This window comes from Lissotriton helveticus, chromosome 7 (assembly GCF_964261635.1).
Source record: "Lissotriton helveticus chromosome 7, aLisHel1.1, whole genome shotgun sequence".
NCBI classification, from domain to species: domain Eukaryota; kingdom Metazoa; phylum Chordata; class Amphibia; order Caudata; family Salamandridae; genus Lissotriton; species Lissotriton helveticus.
In genome coordinates this window covers 451,482,386-451,503,407 of record NC_136068.1, presented here as the reverse complement: position 1 = coordinate 451,503,407, position 21,022 = coordinate 451,482,386, and the positions used below count along the sequence as shown (strand labels likewise).

The following is a 21,022-nucleotide window of genomic DNA, read 5'->3' as shown; positions in this document are numbered from 1 at the left end:
GATCTGAGCGATCTTAAGGCACTGTGAGTCAAGAAAATAGAGCAACCAGGAAAGAAAAAAATGGACATAAGCACGGTCATCTGTCAAAATCTACTTGTGGTCATATGTGTTTAGAATTAGTACACAAGAGAGCTCATTCGCACACCAACTCACTCTTGCATTCAGACAGAATTTACACTTTGAAGTTTGTAATTCACCACTGACCATCATCCTTTGCACAAACTGCCCTTTGGCCTCATCTCAATTTTCTTATCTCCTTGCAGACCCTTGAGTTATGCATCAAGGCAGCTGTTACTAAGAGTTGCAGAGCGCTGAATGGAACTGTGCCAACCGTGCTTGCCGTCCTGCATCACCTGGTAAGTATATACATGAGGACAAACAAAGTATTTCAGTGGGAGGCGACAGACATTTCCTGTGTAACATATTGTAACAAATAAAGTTTCTACCTTAATCCAATTTATAGTAGGAGTGTTTTTAAAGGGCAACATTTGGGAACTCTCTTGCATAAATTATTAAATTATAATCCATAAAAATCCTATGTGAACCAATTTGCTTCTAGGATGCAAAGAAAGAAGACAATGGATATAAATCTGCCAGTGTTGAGAGCTCCTCTCCAAGAACCACCCATAAGTCTGCCTCCCGGCAGCTCTGGCTCTGATAATAGGTAACAGAGGAACAGAGTGACATGGAAAGGGAAGGGACCCAGGGGTAACACCAAGGATGGAGACATGAAAGAAAAAAGCTGTACCCAATAACAATGGTTTACAACAGATACATAATACTAACAAAGCTTATCTCGGAGGTTCAATTGTCCAGTTAGACTTTACTATATAACATATACTGGACTCTTCATGACATTCCCAACAACAGTACACCCAATCTTAAATCTATATATTTAATAATAATAAGGCTATATCATATGCATTTGATTAATGCCATCAATCAAGGAAATTCAGTATTTATCCCACTAAGGTTCCTAAAGTCAATATGTGCAGAAACTACCCCACAATTTAGTTCAAATAATCCAAATACACAACATTTCTGGAATATCCTTACAATCCAAACTTGAAGCATTCAAGACCCCAGTCCACATATAAGAAGGCCCTCTGAAAACAGGTGCACAACTTGACGGCCATAAGCATAAAATTCCAAATAGCAATGCTGGCACGTGGAATCTGGAATGAATGGGAAACAAAAGACAAGCATCTCTGATGAGGGCCAAAGTGCGAGAACTGAATGCCGGTAAAGAAAAAAAAATGAAGTGGTACAGCAGAAACAGCAAGTGGCGGCGAGAACAGAAAAAGGCCCTAATGAAGCCACTGACAGAAACACTCGCTCCCCAGTCTGCTGACTAGAGACCTGGGGCGCAAAATGGGCAAAAAGTGAAGCAAAAAAGGCCTGCTCTGAAAAGCATGCAACCCACTATGCTGGCCAGACACCGTAGGACGCAAAAGGGGAACAGCTTTACCGTCCCCAGAGATAAACCAAGATGAAGGGTAACAACAGCCTTCGTCTTGATTACGTTGAATTGGCCCCACTAGTGCAAGCTTTGTTAAAAGCATTAAGTACCACTACCTTCTGCAATCTCGCCTGACTTCTGAGTCTACAAACTATCCTAAAACCATAGGAAACTAAGGCATCCATCTTAGAGTGGTATCTGAGAATTTGCACTTCCACTAATATCGGGCACCCTGAATATGCTGTATTCCACACAATTAATTTTACTGTAGCATGGTATGGATCATGGCCCCACAAGTCCTGACAAACTCCTATGCTATCATTCCCCCACTGGAAGTTATTTGCTGTCTGGATGTATGGGATTGGCTTTCAGATAGCCTAGCTTGCATTATTATTTATTATGGCTTTGTTATTGGCAGATCTGCACACCCTCAAGTGGGGTTTCCGATGAAACAGAAGAGCCACTCAAGTTGTCCACGGCTATTATCCTGTCACTGGGTGAGTTGGTCATAAATATATGTATGTATATATTTGTGATACTGCAAGTATATATTGGCCTTTACTAGGGATCAGGTCCTCTGTAACAATAATTTCTGTACACTGCCCTGCACGTAACTTGATCGTCTTAAAAGATACTATTGCTTCCATATTTATCTCCTCACCCAGTACATCGGTTGGCTTGCTACTGGAATATGGTGCCCAGTTTACTATATACAGCTATAGTAGTCACATGAGTACCATGTGCTCGTAAGATCATAATTAAATGTTGCAGACCATTAATAACATACCTCATGGACATGCGTTGAAGAATGGCCTTGATGGGCTGCTCCCCGGCGTTGAGTTCCTTCTTGCATAATTTTATGTTGTGTTATTTTTCAATTATGTCTATTTTTTCTTTTCACTTTACTCTTGCAGCCCATTCTCACTCTAGTGAGGTCCATAAATATTTCGAAAGTAGCTTGATGCAGATAGGTGCAGAGTCCCGTGCCACAACATTACAGCTGCTCTGCAAGCTCCTTTCGGAAACTGGTAAGACTGTCAATGGGTGGGTGGCAGTGTGTGTTTTAGGCAGGGAGAATAGTTAAAGGGATATAATGCTTGTCATAGAATCCGGAGCCCTAAGTTGTATTCCCAACTTACTCCCTTACTTGTCCAACATGGTGCAGCTATAAGCAAAATACTTACATTTTGTATTCTTCAGCTACATTAACTGCCAACTTTTCCTGGTAGAGCACTGCAATTTACGAATAAAGTCTTGCTTACATCAACTTCAATTATGTGAATCATGGTGAAGAAATAAAGGAGTGCCACTGTTTTCTTTTCGGTTAATTGTTCCCATTGTGAGCCATTAATGGGACAGGGACTCTGTGAAAACCGATCCTGACATAGACACTGGACAGGAACAAAAAGGGAAATAAAATATGGAGCAGGTCGACACAGACACGCTCAGTGGTACATGATGACACAGACATGCACGGCGAAACAGGAAGGCATTGATAGCCCCATGGGGCTCACAGTCACAGACTCACAAACCAAAACTGAAAGACAGGACCCTCAGGGTGGTAATCACAGTTGATAGTTGAAACTTCACTACTTATGTATTAATCTTGATCTTAATAGACAAAGTCAATATCTATGTGTTATGAACATTTTGTGTATGGCTTTATTTAATAGATTCAGAAGGTGCCTTTTATCTGGATGCTGTCCGTCACGTGCTTGAGGATGACAATCGCAAGGTACCATCAAGCTATTATACGTGTGTTAAAGCACTTTCATAATTAGCAACTCAATCTAATTAAGTTATGCAGTTTTTGCATAGTGCAGTAGTCCTACTTACATGGACTCAGAGCTGTGGTTTGCACACCACAATCTGTTGACTTTCTCCAAGGCAAGTCTTCAGTGGAGGTGTTGGGTCATGCAACCTCCAGCCATTTCTGTCAGTTCAGTGTGTCTTGTGTTCCATTGTCTCCCTGTCCAAGTGGACATATCCCAGTTTTCCTGCCTAGTCTGTGTCAATGCATTATTTTCAGACCCAATCCCAGAGGTTGCTGATCCCTAATTGTTTAATAAATGTGTGTTAAAAGAAAGTTTGTGTATGCTGTTAACATATGTGGTCTGTATTTCACATTGAGTTGATCTGTAATACCCCTCACTGAGGAGGAGAATGTTGATGATCAAATAAGGGGTTTTGAAGTTCAGAATATTAATATCTCCTCAAATCTTAAACAACCGTGGTGTAAAGTATTTCAAATGTCTCTACCAAGAATAATATTTGGGCTATGTCTCAGCGAAATCTCACCAAACGTGAATCGATAATACAGGATAATATTCAATGTGCACGTTTGAAAAGTCTGATTGTGATATAAAAGATGTATTTTATGTAGAAATTGGAATATATGTGACTTTCTTGATGCCATGTATGTCCACAATGTGCCTAACTTCAGTGCCATGGAGAAAGCAAGTAACTCAGTATCAGAATCACCATGTTCAGCATGTTAGCAAGCACAGGACATAGGCACAAAGGAAAATCAACAACGCTGTTTTCTTTTGATAACAAACAAAAGGCTGTATTGCCAAAACTTTTTCTCTATTGGATTCTCTTTGAGAGGTGTATTGGGTTTGCCATTTTTAACATCAGGGCACAATATAAACCAAGTTATTCTTAGATATTTTTCAGATTAAACCAGGAACATCAGAGACAGGACTCTGCTAGGAATGTTAGAATCACAGAAATCAGGCATGGATGTATTCTTTGGCAGTTGAAGCCATTGTGGCCAGATTGTGCAAATATACAGCGTACAGAACCATGTTAGGGATGTGAATTTTAACTCAATGCTGGATACAGGAGACTGTGACTATTTACGGTCTTGAGCCAAAACGACTTCTTGAAAGTGATATGGATCAACCAAACAACAAGGTGTGGGACAATGAACTCTAAGTACTGCAACCCATTTGTTATCTGCTGTCTGTGTTGGGATGTCTGCTCAATCTTACAGGTGGAGTTAGACAGCGGCCATCATTCTTCCCACAGACAACTCTAGTTTTTTTTTAATTCCCTCAGCAGTGGAATCCACAGCCTATTGAATTCTCATTTGCATTTTTGTAATCAATATCAGGTCCTGAGAGCTTTTTTGTTGGTTGTAACCTACCTAGGCATATTTTGCAATTTTTTTTTAATCTTTTATCAAATCTCAGTCACCTATAGAAGGTGTAGCCCACCTGGAATATTTGAATATTCCCTCAATCACACTTCAGTCAGACACTCTGTAAAAACAGTTTAATTAAATTGACTCTAGTTTCATTCTCAGAGTGTCATAATAGCCCTTTTTGCAACATACTTTAAAAGGTTGTATCCAGGTACTGGCTTTCCACACATAAAAATGTATATCTGTCTACTCTGTGGACAAAAGGAAGGAGAGAATGCATGGTTTTCTCACACTCTCTTGCTACTTTCTCACTGGAATGTGTGATTTTCTCCTATTCATACACCAAAAGGGTTTCTCACTAACCATGCTTACCTTTTTTTCTCAATTACAGGTTATTCTTGCCACTTTAAGTTTAATGTCCAGTTTAACAGCCAAAGGTTTTTATGATGTGAACGGAAGAGCTGTGATGGATTATGTGCTTAAAAAAACCAGCCTCCTTATCAAAGAGCAGGTAAGTGGCAGATGCACATATTTGGGGAGGTGAATGTGTTAGGGAACAGCAACAGGAGTCAGCACACAAGAAATAAGTGGACCTTTTAGCCCCCTTGTGTCCCAACGTAGTTACTTTGCCATATAATATACATCAGCAGTGTCACATATTTGCCCCTGATGGTGGAATATAGACCTCATGTCCCTCTCGTTAGTTCCCATAGTCTCACCTTGACATTCTATGTTCTTTATTTGAGCTTGATGTTCCCCACTTCCACTCCAGTGCGTCTTTCTCCCTCCGTCACTTTTATGGGTGTACCTTATCCATTTGTCTGCTTACATTTGCACCTGCAATTCAGCAGCTGCCCATCAGTGCCAACACTGTACATGCCTTTTCTTCATGTCTTGCTATTCCAGGGTGCCCATGATGTGAACCAAACCACTCAAGTGAATTTACTTATAGCTTTCACTTCAAGAGTCATTCTTCCAGTATACCCAATCTATGGTTTTTCCATTATTGTGAAAAGTTTAACCTAGTGTACCCTTACTATTGTGGGGTCTGAGTTAGTGATGTCAACTGCAAGTGGAGTCGTTGTCCCGAAGTTCAACTATTGCAGCTGGTTTGATTCGTACTGTGGACCTTCTGCCAATTTTATAACTTTTATCCTGCTCTTATGTTGTGCAAAATCGTCCACTGTTGTGAACAACAAGTTTCAGAAAGTGGTCCGATAATATCCTTTAGTTATTCTCTTTCTCCTTCATTGCCCTCCTCTTCCACAGGCCTCATGTATGATTTTGTATTGGGCACTTCTTCTGTTTCTTCTCTTTTCTTGGACCATCTCAAGTCCTTTGGGCACTTACACGTTGATCCTATCTCTAGTAGCTGGAGGAAACGCCTGTCATCTGACTAGGGGCCAGGAATGGGTGTTGGATCAGTGCTCTTCACTGGTGCTTGTGGGGCTGAAGGTGATATGTGGCAGCATGGGCAATGGCAGGTGGCATGGTGTCTGAAAACTGCAGTATTCTTGGCTTTGTCAGTGTCTCTGGGAGAGTAGGCCACAGTGGTTTATGGTCTCACCAATTCCTCCATAACAGCAGAGGTGCCATGACCTTCTTGATCACTGTGAACCAGGTAGGACTTCCTCAAGCTTGGCCAATGCATCCATGTTACAGAGTAGTTGTACCAAGATGCACAACTCAAGTCCATGCTCAGTAATATGTGTGGGGATTGAGCACCACTGATGACGTCTGGTATCCATCTCCTTGGGGCCTGACCATAATCCAGAGTGTCTGCAGTCCATGCTTAGTCTTACTCTTGGGTTCCCATTAAGCTCAACTAATAGATGAGCCAGACACTGTCCATAGTTTTTTTTGCAAGAGGCATCATGCCAGGAACAATTCAGATGCCTGCCCTTATGTTGCATCGCATTGTACCAATGGTGCTTGAATACCTAGATCCCATTTTAGTAACCAGATGCACATGTTGACTGGCATGAGTGCAAAGAAATAAGATGCTCAGACACTGTGAGAATGGGACTCGCTCCATACACGTCTCAACAGCAGTGCTCCCATGCAGTACATAGGCCTACCACACAATCCAGCCTAAGTGAGACAACTGGCCCTTAGACTTTGCCGGGGCTAACTGGGAAATTTCTTGGGTGATTGGGCAAGGCACATGGGCATTCAGCGAATGCACTGATAAGCTGTGTTTTTCACTGATAATACATTATCTAGTGGGCTCCTTCCTGTTACATACCCCACTTTATCGTTGAAATGCCTAACAGGGCAAATTACCAAATCCTACACAAAGTAGCACAAACATACTTCAAATCAGTATTTCATATCAACACTGCCTCCCAAAAATGCAGTTCCCGGTTTTGTCTTATTGAGTGTAAGAAGTACCATAATGTAGCACATACTTCCCCATCAAGCAGCAAGGGGAGGCCTCATGGGGCATCACAATCTTTGTAGTGAGCAAGAGAGACTACCTTGTGGTGCCAGAGGTGCAATGTGTCAGATGTAGTGCCCAGTGCATCAGAACCTTACATATTATAAGTGAGTCCACTGGTATTTTCACTGTATATGAATGCTATACACTTCTCCGCCAAATGACCATATACTTTTATTCTCTGTAGAGCGGAGCATGGGTGCATAACCTCATTTATACATTTTTATTTACATGTTTGCGGCTAGTGGTTTTCATTTCACATTTGAATTTAAGCCAAGAGGTTCTCTCTGTGCTTACAACCTTGATTTGAAAATTGTGATGTTTTCACTCTCAAATCTCTTGACCCTCCATGAGGAGAGAAAACACAGTGAAAATGATGTGAAAATATATGTTACTTTACTTCTCTTGCTTTTCCACATTTTCACAGGGCATTAGTCACATGGATCCTGAATCTGATGTTGAAGAAGAGACCATCCACATCCAAATCTTTCAGCTCCTCAATAAAATTGCATTACGCCATAAAAATACTGATGAGGTAAGTGAGAAGGATGTGAAATAAGGTGAGTCAATAAACTAGAAGTGTACAAAATATAAATTGCAGAATGTCCAAAGACTCCTCAATTCCCAGGTTATCTTCATTATCCTCTAACTCACATATCAGCATGTTTTAGTAAAGCTCTCTCTGCTGCATGTTTGTATGTGGGAAATATGCGCATAGTGATCTGAACCATGAATGCATGTTTAAAATGCATTCCTTTTTCACCCAAGTCGTTACCATGATTTGCCTTCGGGAAAGCACTGGACTTTGGAATAGTATTTACTATTCCAACTCCAGTCTGTGCAACTGTAGGGAAAGAGTTGGACTTAAAGTACAACATTAGTCCAACAACGCTTTCCTTCAGGGAAGTGGTTGTATTGGCTTGCTTGATAAAGGAATGCATTGAAAAGACACATTAGGGCACGTACAGCAATTACGAGTCTTGCAGGGCAATGTGTTGGGATCTTAAATACCTTAAAAACATCTTGTCTTCCTGCCAGAAGCTGCCAGAAAGACAGTGGTCCAGTCTTTAATCATGTTGAGACTGTATTACTGCATTGTTCTGTATCGCGGAGTGTCACAGACATGATGAAGAAGACGACAGTGGGTGCAGAATATGGCAGCTTGGCTGCTATTTCATCTGCCTAGACACTCACCATCAGCCCCAGCTCTACCAATGCTGCTCTGGCTTCCGTTAAGGCATTGGGTATATTTCAAAGCCATGTGCTATTGTCACAAGATTCTCAATCATAAAGGCCCTAAATATGTTCACCTCTGATCACACCTTATCTTCCTAAAAGAAATCTGAGATCAGCTGATGCCTCTCTTGCATCTATCCCTAGAATCAAAAATGCTCACATTGGAGGCCATTCCTTCAACTACTTGGCAGGCAAGATGTGGAACTCCCTACCACTTTGGCTTAGGCAAGAAAAATCTGAAATACGATATCGCAAGAATTTAAAAACATGTTTTTTCATGCTAACTTAGATTAGGGGAATTCATATTCTTACTCTGTATAATAGGACTGATACCCCAGTGCTGGGACACGCAGCTGACGCAGCTATGTGCTTTATAAATCTCATTATTATTATTATTATTATTATTATTAGTGGTTTGGACCAAGTTGTTAAGGCACAGCGTGATTTGAGACGCAATGTAAAGTCTGTTTCCTCTGCTGCAGGGATAGAGCTCTGCTGTCCCGTGCACTCCTCATTCCCAGCATTTCCGGCATTCATAGAAGATTGTCGAATCCTACCTCATTTTTTTTAATGAGGCAGGTTTTCCAAAATAGTCTAAATAGCCACTTTGAAACGAGATTGAATGGCACATCAGTCACATTGCAAAACATAGCTACTCAATCTGCATCTCCTATTTGCTACTTGATACATCAAGCACCAATATTTCATATCAACAGGGTCGCTCATTCCCAGCCATAGCTTTGCACACTCTGGCACATTTATAAAGATAGTTCTGTTTTGTGATTGTTATGAGGATAACAGCAGATAATGAGATCATTTACAAAGCAGCTCACTCACAGGGTTTTTGGAGAATAATTGTTGCACTCATTCTCTGCAAATAATTGCTCGGATATAGAATCATGGATTGTAGCATTGAACAGGGTTGGTGCTACATCAGTGTAATACCAGCAATCTGTCTTGGACCCCATCAGCAAGGAATGGTATCAGGAAGGGGATAATTCAAATGTAGCCCCATCTCCAGAAGACCCACCAGAAACCCTCCCACCGGGTATGACTGTTTATCTGTGGGAATGCAGCCTTATTAAATGCTAATGATACTAATAACACATTCGCTGCTCTTTCTTGCAGGGATTTTGGAAAGAGATTTTGAGCTACATGCTGGAAGATGACTATACTTCATCTGTGCCAGCACTGTGCCAGATGCTACTTGTTGTAGATAAGAAAGCAAGCATCAACTTTCATGAATGTGGTGAGTGTTAAGCATGCTACTCATTGACACAGTGGGATCTACCATTGAAGGTGGTTAATGCTTCCTCCTCCACTCCCCAGATCCCCTCTTACTTTGTCATGATCAGGCATGAGTTGAAGAACCAGTCCATTAGCTCAGGATGTGATGGTTGAGTTACTATAGAATGTGGGTGTCAATATTTCAAATAACATTTATTGCTCTCCTTTTAGAGATAGATGTGTCTGTGCTGATGTTGCTGCTCGCTGTGAGCCTTATTCATAAGGAATTAACTAATTGCTGTGCCTCAAGCCATTTGGCTGTGCCACGCTGCGTTAATTCCGCAGCACCGGGATGCTTCATATCTACAATGATATAATGGATCCCTTTGCTCTCCCAGTGCTGGTGCATAATTAGCTGCCATGCAACTATGAAGGCACCCTTGTACCATGGTGCAAGGGTGGCAGCGTCACAGGGATGATTGTTTTTGTGCACCAAGGCATATCTTTGTTTTTATGCAGTTAGGCATACCTTTGTGCACAAAAACAATCACAATAGGTAATTTCCTCTTCCTAAATGTGCTGCAGTATGCAGTATGCGTAGAAAGAGGTAAACAACGAGGAGAAATAAAAATATGTGTTCTTGTTGCACCTCCCTATACCTCCCCCGGGGAGGTGTAGCATTCTTACAGATTTCCAGGTGTACTATTTCTTGTAAATCTGGAAATGCGGCAGAAGCCTTGGGTGTTGGCAGGAAATCTCACAGCAAAACCCATGGCACAACTGTTCCACACCAAGTGTTGCGTGTAAAGGGGCCATATTTACAAGGGCATTAAAAGCCACACAGGGTGGCTTTACCTGTCCTTGTAAATATGGAGCAGCAGGTTGCACTGCTGGTGTGTCTCAAAAAGTGATGCACAGGTGGCACAAAGGGCTTTTAAATAATCCCTATATACTTTTTGTAGTTTGCCAGACATAAAGTGACTTTCCTGTTTGTTTCAGCTCTTAGTCTGGTTAATGCTCCTACCCCCTAAATGCAATGTATTAACTGTCCCAGGTTTCCACACACCACGAGGCTACTCAGGGCTCTAATGCTCCTCTTCAAACCTTGGAGTATTCTTGCTCTCCATGATGTTACTTCTGTCTAGTATGTTGATCATACCCTGCTGGGTATGGTACCTATTTATGTGTTGTTACTTTTGCCGACCGCAACAGGGATGTATTTTATTTCTCCATGGAGTTATTAGTTATGATATTTGTCTCTGCAATGTTTCTGGTTCAACATTTGGGACTTCAGCTCCATACATAGTTATTGGCCCTCACTTGTAAGCAGGGATGCATGCTCAATGATGGTAAGTGAAAAGAAATATTTTGACTGACTCCAAGGTTACGAAGGAGATTCGCATCTGGTGGTGAATACCTGTAATTGCTATAATTCCCCGCTCAACTTTCCAGTGGATGTGTTGATAAAGTGCAAGTGACCTGGGCAGATGGTATCATAGTCTATTTATTTGTCACTCATGTTAGGAGTCCTGAGCAGAATCGAACAGGCAAAATATGTGCTTGTTCTTGCTTGCCCCAGGTCGTTAACCTTATTAGAAAATAGATATGCAAGAACATGCTCTGGAGTCCTCTTTTCTTCTGGGGTATCCGCTGTCAGAAAATGGCTCCCATTTTTCCATGGTCCTTCAGGATGTAAAGCACGTCCACGGCTCATGACGCATCCTCTCTTATCCCACTGGAGTCTTCTATCCCTCAATGAAAGCTGTAGCAGGAACCTATGCATGGCACCTTAGGTAGCTCCTCCTCCAGCTTTCATTCCTTGACAGCAACCACTAAGGGAGGGAGGAAGAGAATTGCAGCATAGGCTGTCAAGGTACTGTACACCCCTGGGCACTCCTTAGTGGTAAGGGTGCCTTTGCCAGTATTTGCAGGAATTTCAAAGCATCCTCATGACCGCTAGAGGCTCATTGAAATGCCACCCATCACCCATCATCTTCTTTACAGGTACTACTGGGTGTCTTAAGTGTGTGTGTCAGCCATGTGTCTTCCTTTGGCAAGTATTGCTCAGTAATTTATGGATTGAGTATGACATATTTTCGTTCTTTTGTACCTAAACAGCTAAAGAAATTCCAATACACAGACTCTTCATAAGATTGCTGGTGAGTGAGTATCACATTCCACCCCCATCATATTCCACCAGATACCTCTTCCAAAGTTGTTTGCTGCCATTTCTATGCAACCTGCTAATAGAGATCTTAAATTCAACTCAGCTTTTTTCCTTTTGAATTTGATGGTTTTATTTCCAGTAAATTGGTTATCAGTATGACATGCTACTTACATTGAACAGAAACAGCCAAAATGTGGTTGGTACTAAGTACTGCGTAGAGACCAAGGTAGCATTTCCAGAAGTTTTAGGCTCGAGAATAGGAACTCATGACAGAATCACTTTCTGAATTCTTTGTTGCGGGTTTTCAGGTAATTTCTTCATATCCTCGCTGGGATGTCGAAAGGGGAACTTCAGTCTTGGCTCTTCTCGCACGGCTGATTCCTGCAAATTACCCATTTCTAGCAAAACTCCTCAGAAAGAAGATCCCCCCGCTGATAACATATTTAGAAGGTGAGACCCCAAAGCATGAATCAGTGAGCACACAATTTAAACAAGTATTAATGGCATTTCAAACAACCATTGACCAATGACAAAGCCATTAAGTCTGGTGTTGGCTGCTAGCTTTTAGACCTTGTCCACTCATGTTTTTTTCACGTTTTTATAAACTTGTATTGTGGTGGGAGATGATGCCAGGTTCATACCAAGATAAAAAATACGGTTTTGGTCTCAAAAGGTCACATTCTTAATAAATGAAAATAATTTGTGTGTGGATGTGCTCCTTGTGAAAAAGCAGAATGCCATTGTTCACAGTGAAGTTAGCCAAAGGCAGAATTGGCCCATGATGTATGCTGTGGAAGACAGAAGAGAATGTGAATGATAGGACACGTTAGACCAGCAGATGAGGAGGTCTGGCTGAAGGCTTGTACAAGGAAGCAAAAAAAGAAATAGTCACAGTTTTTCTTTGTAGCTGGCCGATGCCATACTCCAAACCGTATGAGGCAATAACTGAAACGGAGTCAGGTATCTTCTTGCAAGTTCTGGGTTACTTCCGCATATAACAGAAAGGCAGTTGACACATTAGTTTGCCGAAAAAATCAGTTTAATACAAAGCTTCTGCCATGAAGCGCTTCATCTGTCAGACGCAGCCTTGATCACATAAGAATGCGGCATCTTGATTCAGTATTTTAAAGTACAATTGTGCCAAAAAATTCCATAAACATAGAAAAAAATATTTCTTCAGTATATCCAAGGTCAACATTATTTTAGAGCACTACCTGTTTTGGCACCTTTTCTTTTATTTCAATTGTGACTTATTGTAACAACTCAGTAGCACCAACTCTTCTAATGACTAAACTTGAAACAAAAACTCCTGGTGGCCTCAATACAGAAGAGATTTTGCACACACATTTATAAACACCAAACGCTCTCTCTGCGTTTGTATTAGAAGTAGGTATTAGTCAGGGTACATGGTAGGTTAGATTAGTCTACTCGGGCATAACATTGTTTGTGTGATGACTAAGGATGAACAGGGTATTTCACAGCAATTAATATGAAAGAAAATGTTAGAACTCTGGTACAACCATATGTTGCAGTTAAAAGTAATGTTTTAAATGTTGCATAATTGAATCCTACTATGTGAGAAGTTCACATGGAGGAACATTTAGAAAAGTTGGTGATATTATGTTGTTAATAAATTGATTGATACATATTTCTGTAAGGTTAGTCACCCTTGTTTTCTTAAAAACAAGATTTATATTTCAGCCTGTGTAGCAGATATCATGCGGAAGTGTTTTATTGTGTTTTTAAGGTAGAATTAATTGCAAATTATAATGTCACTTATGTGAATTAGTCGGGTAGTTCCTACAAATCTATAAAGGATCTCCACGTTTTAGACAACATAAACTAAGGGATTGGTGTCCAGACTGATTCCAGACACCCCCAAAGAATATGTTAGTATGTAGACCAGCTAGCTCACAGTGCCACTATAAGCCCCACAACCTTACCAAGGAAAGAATAGTTTCTGGCAACTATCGAACATGAGAACCCTGACCCCTCAGGGATCATGGAAACAGTACAATACTTTTTGCTTGGTCACTTGTGCTCATTTTATCTCAGAGAGATACACAGACTAAATGGTGGGGGTGTTTTCAATAAGTATTTATTGAACCAGAGTCATTCTAGCATAAAATACATGTGCTGCAACAACCACGAGACAGAAACAGATATAGACGATTACAAGCACCAATAGAGTAAATAAAAAGTAGAACTCTACCATGGTGATATAATAGTGAATATATGCAGACATATAAATACATAAAGTTAATAGTGCGTACTCCTACGATGCAAACCCTAACTAGATATACCTAAGTGTACCTAGCATGTATGTTGGAGTATAGCCAAGAACCTCCTAGGAAAGATCAAACCCCAATACCTGTTGTGAGAAAGCAAAGGACCCCATCTTGGTCTCGAGTGGACAACCCACAAGTAATGTCAGACGACTGCTAACTGGAATGTCTGCATGCAGCGACTTCAGCGTCTCGTGTCAGCATGTCAGCATAGAATCTTTTTCTCCTCCGGCTTGCCCAGCAAAGATGTGGTACTTATATACATGAAAGGTACCATCAGGGGTTCTACCTAGATGTGCCATGGTTCTGTGGGCATGTAAGCCAAGGATGACGATAGCGGTGACCCTTATACAGAGTTATTATGCACAAGATTGTAATCCTGCTGTGATACTAAGAATCCTCATGCATAATAAATTAGGCTAGTTTTTTGAGAAAACTACACAACATTTATGCAGCACCTAACTAGGTAAAAGGTCAGGGCCAGAACTGTTATGTAGAGCAAGGTAGGACAAATGTCGGTAAAAGCTTGTGCGACTACCTAGGACTATATTGGAGTACGTTGGGTATTATAGCAAATTAAGAAGTGTTACAAAATATTTTGGTCTTTGATATAATAAAGGAGTATTTTTCTATGTGTATGTAATTTTAGAGCACATATGCACTTTTTAACTCTGAACCACAACGGTGATCCCCTATGTGATCAAGGCTTAATCTGACAGCTGAAATGCTTATTGGCAGTAGCTCTGTAATAAACTGATTTTCTGCAAACAAGTGGTGTGGTGACCTTTCTGTTATATAAGAAAGGAAACCAGAATATATAAACCTAAAATTACAACCAGATATAAGGAGCTAAGAGTGACATCAAGGGCACATGAACAACTAATGACCTTGAACTCAATTCCCAGGACAGGCTGAGCCAACAAACACATTTTGCACACTTTGAATTGTGTGAATCTACTTCTGCTAGTGCTTGGTATGTAAGCACTTTGCCTTTGAAATGTTGCTTGCTATTCACTTTTACTTACATATATTTCTTTTTTACCAACTACTATTTCAGCTTCCACGGAAAGAAACTTTGACTTGGCAAAGTGGAAATGCACGCTTGTTTCAGTAAGGATGAATTGCTAATGAATGTCACACATGACGCTTGTCTCTTTGTTTTCCAAAGCCACTCATTCAGCGTGAATATATGCAGATATTAAATTCACCCCATCATAGTGCTGTTCTGCTATGATGTTGCAATATTCTCACCATATCCCTATTATTTCTATGGATTATGATCGTTACTATGATGTTGATTATGATTGGGCACAGAGGGGGAGCAGCTGTACCCGGTACATAACATTTCCCTAATATGTAATGTTTACCAGAGGCATTAAAAACCTTATTGGCCCAAGTTGACATTCATAAAACTGGAAATTGCATGCTTACGACACCTAGTCCTACATGTATCAGAGTTTATCTGCATGTTTTACCCAGGTAAATTACAGGCTCCACAGTGATCATTGCATTACTCATAAATCTGACTGTTGTTGCACAGGGCTAAAAATGTAGCCCCTTACTGGTAATTGTTTCCTCCGACTCTTTTTTATCCCCCAGGATAGTCACACTAGCACAACGTTCTTCTTTCCCTGGATTGTCACACTATCACTCTTCCCACTGCATTCCACATTATCAGTAAATTCATATTCTGCAATCGGATAGGCACATGATCCATGCTCCCTATCTTCATTTGAATTGTCACTCTGTCACTGTATGTTTTGCCGGGCCATCACACTCCACTGAGCTTCTATTGTGCTCCTGAGATGAAATTTTATGTTCCTTGTGTTCAGTCTTCACCCTTGTTAACACTAAATTTACATTCTGCTCCCTTGCTGGATACCCAAAATGTTTTTGCATTCTGCTTCTAAGTATGTGATATTGTTGCATAGTCCCAATGTGTTTTCTGTCTGCATGGCTGCACTGTTGCTCTTTTAACAATAATTTGTGGGCAGCATGGTTTTGTTGCATGTGTTTCTGTGTAAATCACGGCCACTGTCAAGGCCTCCTGTTTCTTCTCAGCACTGATATCACACCACACTATTTAAGCATTGCTGTATGTGTTCTCTGGTTCTTATGTCCAAATATAATTTCATTACAGAGGTTGTTAGCTGAAGTTTGTTTACCCTTATCTTCTCAAAATCACTGCAGACATCAGCCGTGGATACTGCATTTACGTTTCTATTACTGCATTAAAGTCTCTCACTGTTTTTCTTGCAGTTCCTGGGGACTATCCTAAAACAAGCCCCATACAGAGAATGGCATGTCTCTTTTATGGAAGAACTCAACGAACAGATTGACAGTTTTGTCCATCATGTTAATGAGGAGGTTAGTGCTCTCAAGGGTCAGTATTGAACCATTGGAGAAGTCAATTTAACATAAAGTCGGAGAAGGGTAGAACTGTGTATTCCATTAGTAAAGGTAATTTTTATAATATGGGTACACAGCATTGGGCTTAGCCTGTTGGGAAAATCAGGTATGGTTCTCCCACTCCCTGGAAGGACTGACCTACTAAGAAGCAGATGGAGATGAACTCCCTGAGGTAATCCTCTCCACTTGAATCAATAAAAGCCACAACATTTCAGGGCTATACTCATTTCCCTAATGGATCTCCTTTAGCCAATAGGTAGTCTTCATGTTAGAGCCAATCCCCATTCAGGGGATGTGAGGCCATATTCATGCAAAAAGCAGTGGAGGTATTGTTCCTATCAAAAAGCAAAGAAGAAAGGAAGGCGGGCAAAGAAGGGGGAATCTTAAGGATTATTTCTTGGTGCCCTCACACATCACTGACGATGTAATGCTTCATAGTGGGCTTGCTTCTCATAGGTCAAGCGCTATAATGCCCTACGAGCCCCAAGAAGGGTCACTTTAGGGGAGATCTTTTTATTTTTGATGTCTGATTAGAAGTGCTTGTGTAAGGGCATTTTGTATGTGAGGGGTGATGTAAATGTGGGTACACAGTCAAAATATCGATGTCAAGAATATCGTAGGACAGAATATCGACCCTGAGGTAAGTAATATCGAATTGATTTATATCGATGTAAGTAATATCGAAGTTAGTAATGATAGAGCGCGCGGGTCACCCGACCAATAATTTCGCCACTTCTGGTTTCGGGCCCATATATTTCAAATCACCATATACATTGATCAGATGACCTCACGCTCTGCTATCAGATATTTGTGAGTTCCCTTCGTTATTCCTCAGCGTACCCGACTTACCATCCACCGACACGGGTACCTATGACCACAATGGATCAGGGAGCTAGCTGTAAAAGGAAAGGCAGCAAAATACAAACCCAACAAAATAATATTCAATACCTTTTGTAAAATGACCACGGACAACTGGAAGTTTTAAAGTCTTTATCTAATTTAGTAAAATTCAGAAATCATCAAATTCACAGTAATTAAGCAATCGATAATCAGAATAACAGAAAGTACATAGCTGAATAGCAAATAAGTCAGAGCAACCATTTATAGACTAATGGAATCAGGACACACTTAAATGAATGGATCAGGAATTAGAACGTTTAAGATGAATCACTAAAGATGGGATAGGCTTTGATTAGGACTAGTGTTCTAGAATTATTTCAAGGGAATAAGACAGGAGTTCGGGACATTTACATCTATAGGAGAGTCTATGGAGAGAGACACGCTATGCTTTTAAGGAAAAAGTTCTTTAGACAGTTTAAGTAAGGAGGTTCTAGACCATATCAGAAAATGACAAACTGCAATGCAAAATATAATTTCTAACAGGTAGGGTAACATAGGAACACGTTATGAAATAAATGCAAATGACTTTTATGATTAAATGGTTGCAGAAAAGCATGGAAAATTAACATATGGAAAGGTATGTCTTTATTAAAGCAAAAGACAGAAAAATAGAAAGGTGCAGTTTTTCAGGAGATTCTGAGTAATATTTACCTAGACTGGTGTGAAAACCAAACCCTGGCCACGGGTCAGTTAAGGACAGGAAACCCTCAAGGAAGGATACCCCTCAAAGGACAGCAGGTGCAGAATGGACACCCAGGACAGGACAGGAAACCCTCAGATTAGGAATCAGGACAGGACCTCTCGGACAGGACCCTCAGGACAGGACCAGCACCCGCAGTTCGGAAGCAACGCCTGCGCTCCACCCTCTCTGCAGCTATCGATCAAGACCCCGATTGGGTCAGCGAACTCCCAGCACAGTGCTCCGCCAGCACTTTAAGGTTTAGTAAAACCTTAGTCTATGGTCAATTTCGGACAGAGTGCTCTGCAGTACTCTGTATCTTCAGTCACCTATTGAGTGCGTTGGGTCAGTGACAGGTCAGCTAAACCAGACAAGTCGGACGACTTCCCTAGGTGAACCCAGGGTAGTTATACTGTTTGGGGACGGTGTACCACCCCCCAATGTTGCAAAGTGTCAGAATCCCTCAATTTGGATTGGTCCTAAGGTAGGCTTTGGGTAACACACCAATCAGAATAGACTATTTGGAGGCCTAATTTACATCTCTGGGTACCGCCTAGCAAGATTGGGGTTCCCATGAGAAACTGCACGGCAAATAGTAGCGCAACACACAATGTATCATATAAGGAGCAACTTTCTCCGTTCTCGTAGGGCAGAGGTGGCTTTCCCATGAGCATCTTGATGGTGGCTGCCAGCTGGCTGAGTTCCACTGTCCAATGTTGCCACCTTTCAGTGCACCACGAGTCTGCGCAGAAGAGACCCTCAATATGGCTCCCAACCGGTTCGGACCCCCATTTCCCGCAGTACATGAAAAGTAAGCGAGAACAAATTAATACATAGAAATAAATGTATGTAAACACATCATTGGTCTTGTACTTCAAACTTATCATTATAAAAATATACTATGCAGTTTTAAATGTTAGCAACATATACACGCTCACAAGAGCATTACCACGTTATTCACGAAAGCTGTGTATTACGCATGCGCACCCTTTCCCTCCAAAACTTATAACTACGTCAGGTCACGTGAGTGTGACTGACGCATGCGCAGAAGCACTTTTCAAGCGGCGGCCATGTTTTAGAGACATTGTTTAGTTGTCTTAGAAATACACGTACGCAAGCTTCCTCTACCTTGTTCGAATATGAAAATAAAAGATTAGTAAGACGTACAATTTATTAATTTATTACACACGGGCGAGGTTCTTGACTCGAGCAAGTCGCGATGCGATGCTTGCTCTATCAATCCCCTCTTTGATGATATTTACTATCATCACAAAAATAATGGAACCAGATGCCAACTTCTCACACCTTATACATTTCCATTTCTTCCAACAAGCGATTTAGCTTCTCTTTTTCATTTTTGGTAGGGTGAGAATTTTTCACCTTTTTGTATATCTGATTATTCATTTCCTCTAATTCAAGCTCATCCACACTTCGTTTCACTCCTCTGGCATTCACTTGATGCTTTCCGGTGTGTTTACGACACTTGCAACAGACAAATACGAAAAATAGGATAAGACCTATAATTCCAATTGGCATCAGTACCTTAAACAATAAGCTTTTACCTAAGCTAGCAAACCAATGACCTACATTTGAGAGACCATCTACCAGTCTCTTCCAGGCACTGTCAACCTCGAGTGGTTTGAGTTCCCTTTCCAAATTAGTAATGTTTTTCACATATCTTTTGAGCTGCACACTTTTGTCCGGAATATAAGTGCAACAATGTTGCGCCTTCAACATCCGGCAGACTCCGCCCTCTTTTGCTAATAAGATGTCAAGAGCAAGTCTGTTCTGCAAAACCATTGATCTGATCGCAACCATTTCGGTATTGACCAGCAGAAATCCATGAGCTGCGTCAGTAGACAACACATCCACTATAGTGGATAATTTGCAAATTCTGTGAGTGTTCAGAACCACTCCCACTCCAGGTATCAGTGCACTGAAAATACTACCCATTATTTCACCTACGCTTTCTCTTTTACTACGCACTAAGCCATTAGTATTTTCACTGCTTCCAGCAACTTTGTTCACATGGTATATTTTCGGGAAGACAATGCCAAAATAGCAGCTTCCATACCAGTGATCCGGCAATTTGAAATAAGCCTTGTCCCCACATATATAATAAATTCCAGGAAACACAGGCTCTGACCCATTTTTGAAACCCCAACCTCCAATTACCTTGTAATTATGTTCACATTCACTGGAACCAATGAAAATGTTATTATAATAGCTAGTCTTCTCGCGGTGAAGGCATAGCTTTCCTTTCTTTTCAAAATCCAGCAACAGAGCAGGACCCGCCCCACCATTTGAGGTGCCTTCCATGTTCTCAGCCCATTTTGGCCTTTTCTGTGTTTCGTCATCTGCCTTTCTTTTTATTTTTATTCTCCTCTTCTCTGCCATGTTCAGGAACATCTTTTCCTGCTCACGCAAAGAACAGGTCAAGTTATCTCTGTGTGCGTCACCTATGTCTATATTACCTATAGTCAGAAAGTATTCGCCCATATAGCGAGTAACGTCACTTTTAGTATGTACAGGATTCAAGTTCCCACGTATAGGAAGTTCAGAAAAGATCACGTCATTGTTAGAGTAATAGTACTGTAACGGTCCTCTTTTGTAAAATAAGCTTGCTAAAATGCTACAGGAGATTCCATAGGTCAAGGGCAGGTGATGGTATGTCACGCCTTCAGCCACAGAAGTAGGTAGCTTCATGCAGACATAGCAATCTTCAATTTCCATAGTCTCTACATAGTGTATTAACAAGTTTGCGAAAAAATTTAAATGTGTTTTATTCTTTACTCCATGATAATGTAGTCCTCCCTCATCTGATGCTTCTAGGTCTCGTTTTGTTTGTCTGAGTGCTCTCTCATGTTTTGCTACACTTTGTGTTGTTAGTTCTTCAGTCTCAGTATTTACAATCTCAGTAGGGTCAATATTAGTATTTTTGCTCACCGCAAAAGGAATGAAAACTGTTAATCCTATCCAAATTAATACCACTATAACTATACTACATACACATACCTTGCAGCATGTTTTGCAACGACAGCAACTGGGTCTACCATTCACGTTTGAATCAGACATTTT

The 21,022-nt window shown here is 40.9% G+C and overlaps 1 protein-coding gene across 3 annotated transcripts in view; it reads left to right on the top strand.

Annotated features, from left to right (window-relative positions):
• LOC144768594 (maestro heat-like repeat-containing protein family member 1) overlaps positions 1–21,022 on the top strand; it is a 149,150-nt gene that overhangs the window by 77,633 nt on the left and 50,495 nt on the right. For all 3 annotated transcript variants that reach the window (XM_078652388.1, XM_078652389.1, XM_078652390.1), the window contains exons 9-18: positions 264–356; positions 1,878–1,956; positions 2,374–2,487; positions 3,133–3,194; positions 4,996–5,115; positions 9,406–9,526; positions 11,623–11,663; positions 11,980–12,121; positions 15,014–15,066; positions 16,216–16,323. In XM_078652388.1, the coding sequence (XP_078508514.1) occupies positions 264–356; positions 1,878–1,956; positions 2,374–2,487; positions 3,133–3,194; positions 4,996–5,115; positions 9,406–9,526; positions 11,623–11,663; positions 11,980–12,121; positions 15,014–15,066; positions 16,216–16,323 (933 nt within the window). The remainder of the gene's footprint in view (positions 1–263; positions 357–1,877; positions 1,957–2,373; positions 2,488–3,132; positions 3,195–4,995; positions 5,116–9,405; positions 9,527–11,622; positions 11,664–11,979; positions 12,122–15,013; positions 15,067–16,215; positions 16,324–21,022) is intronic.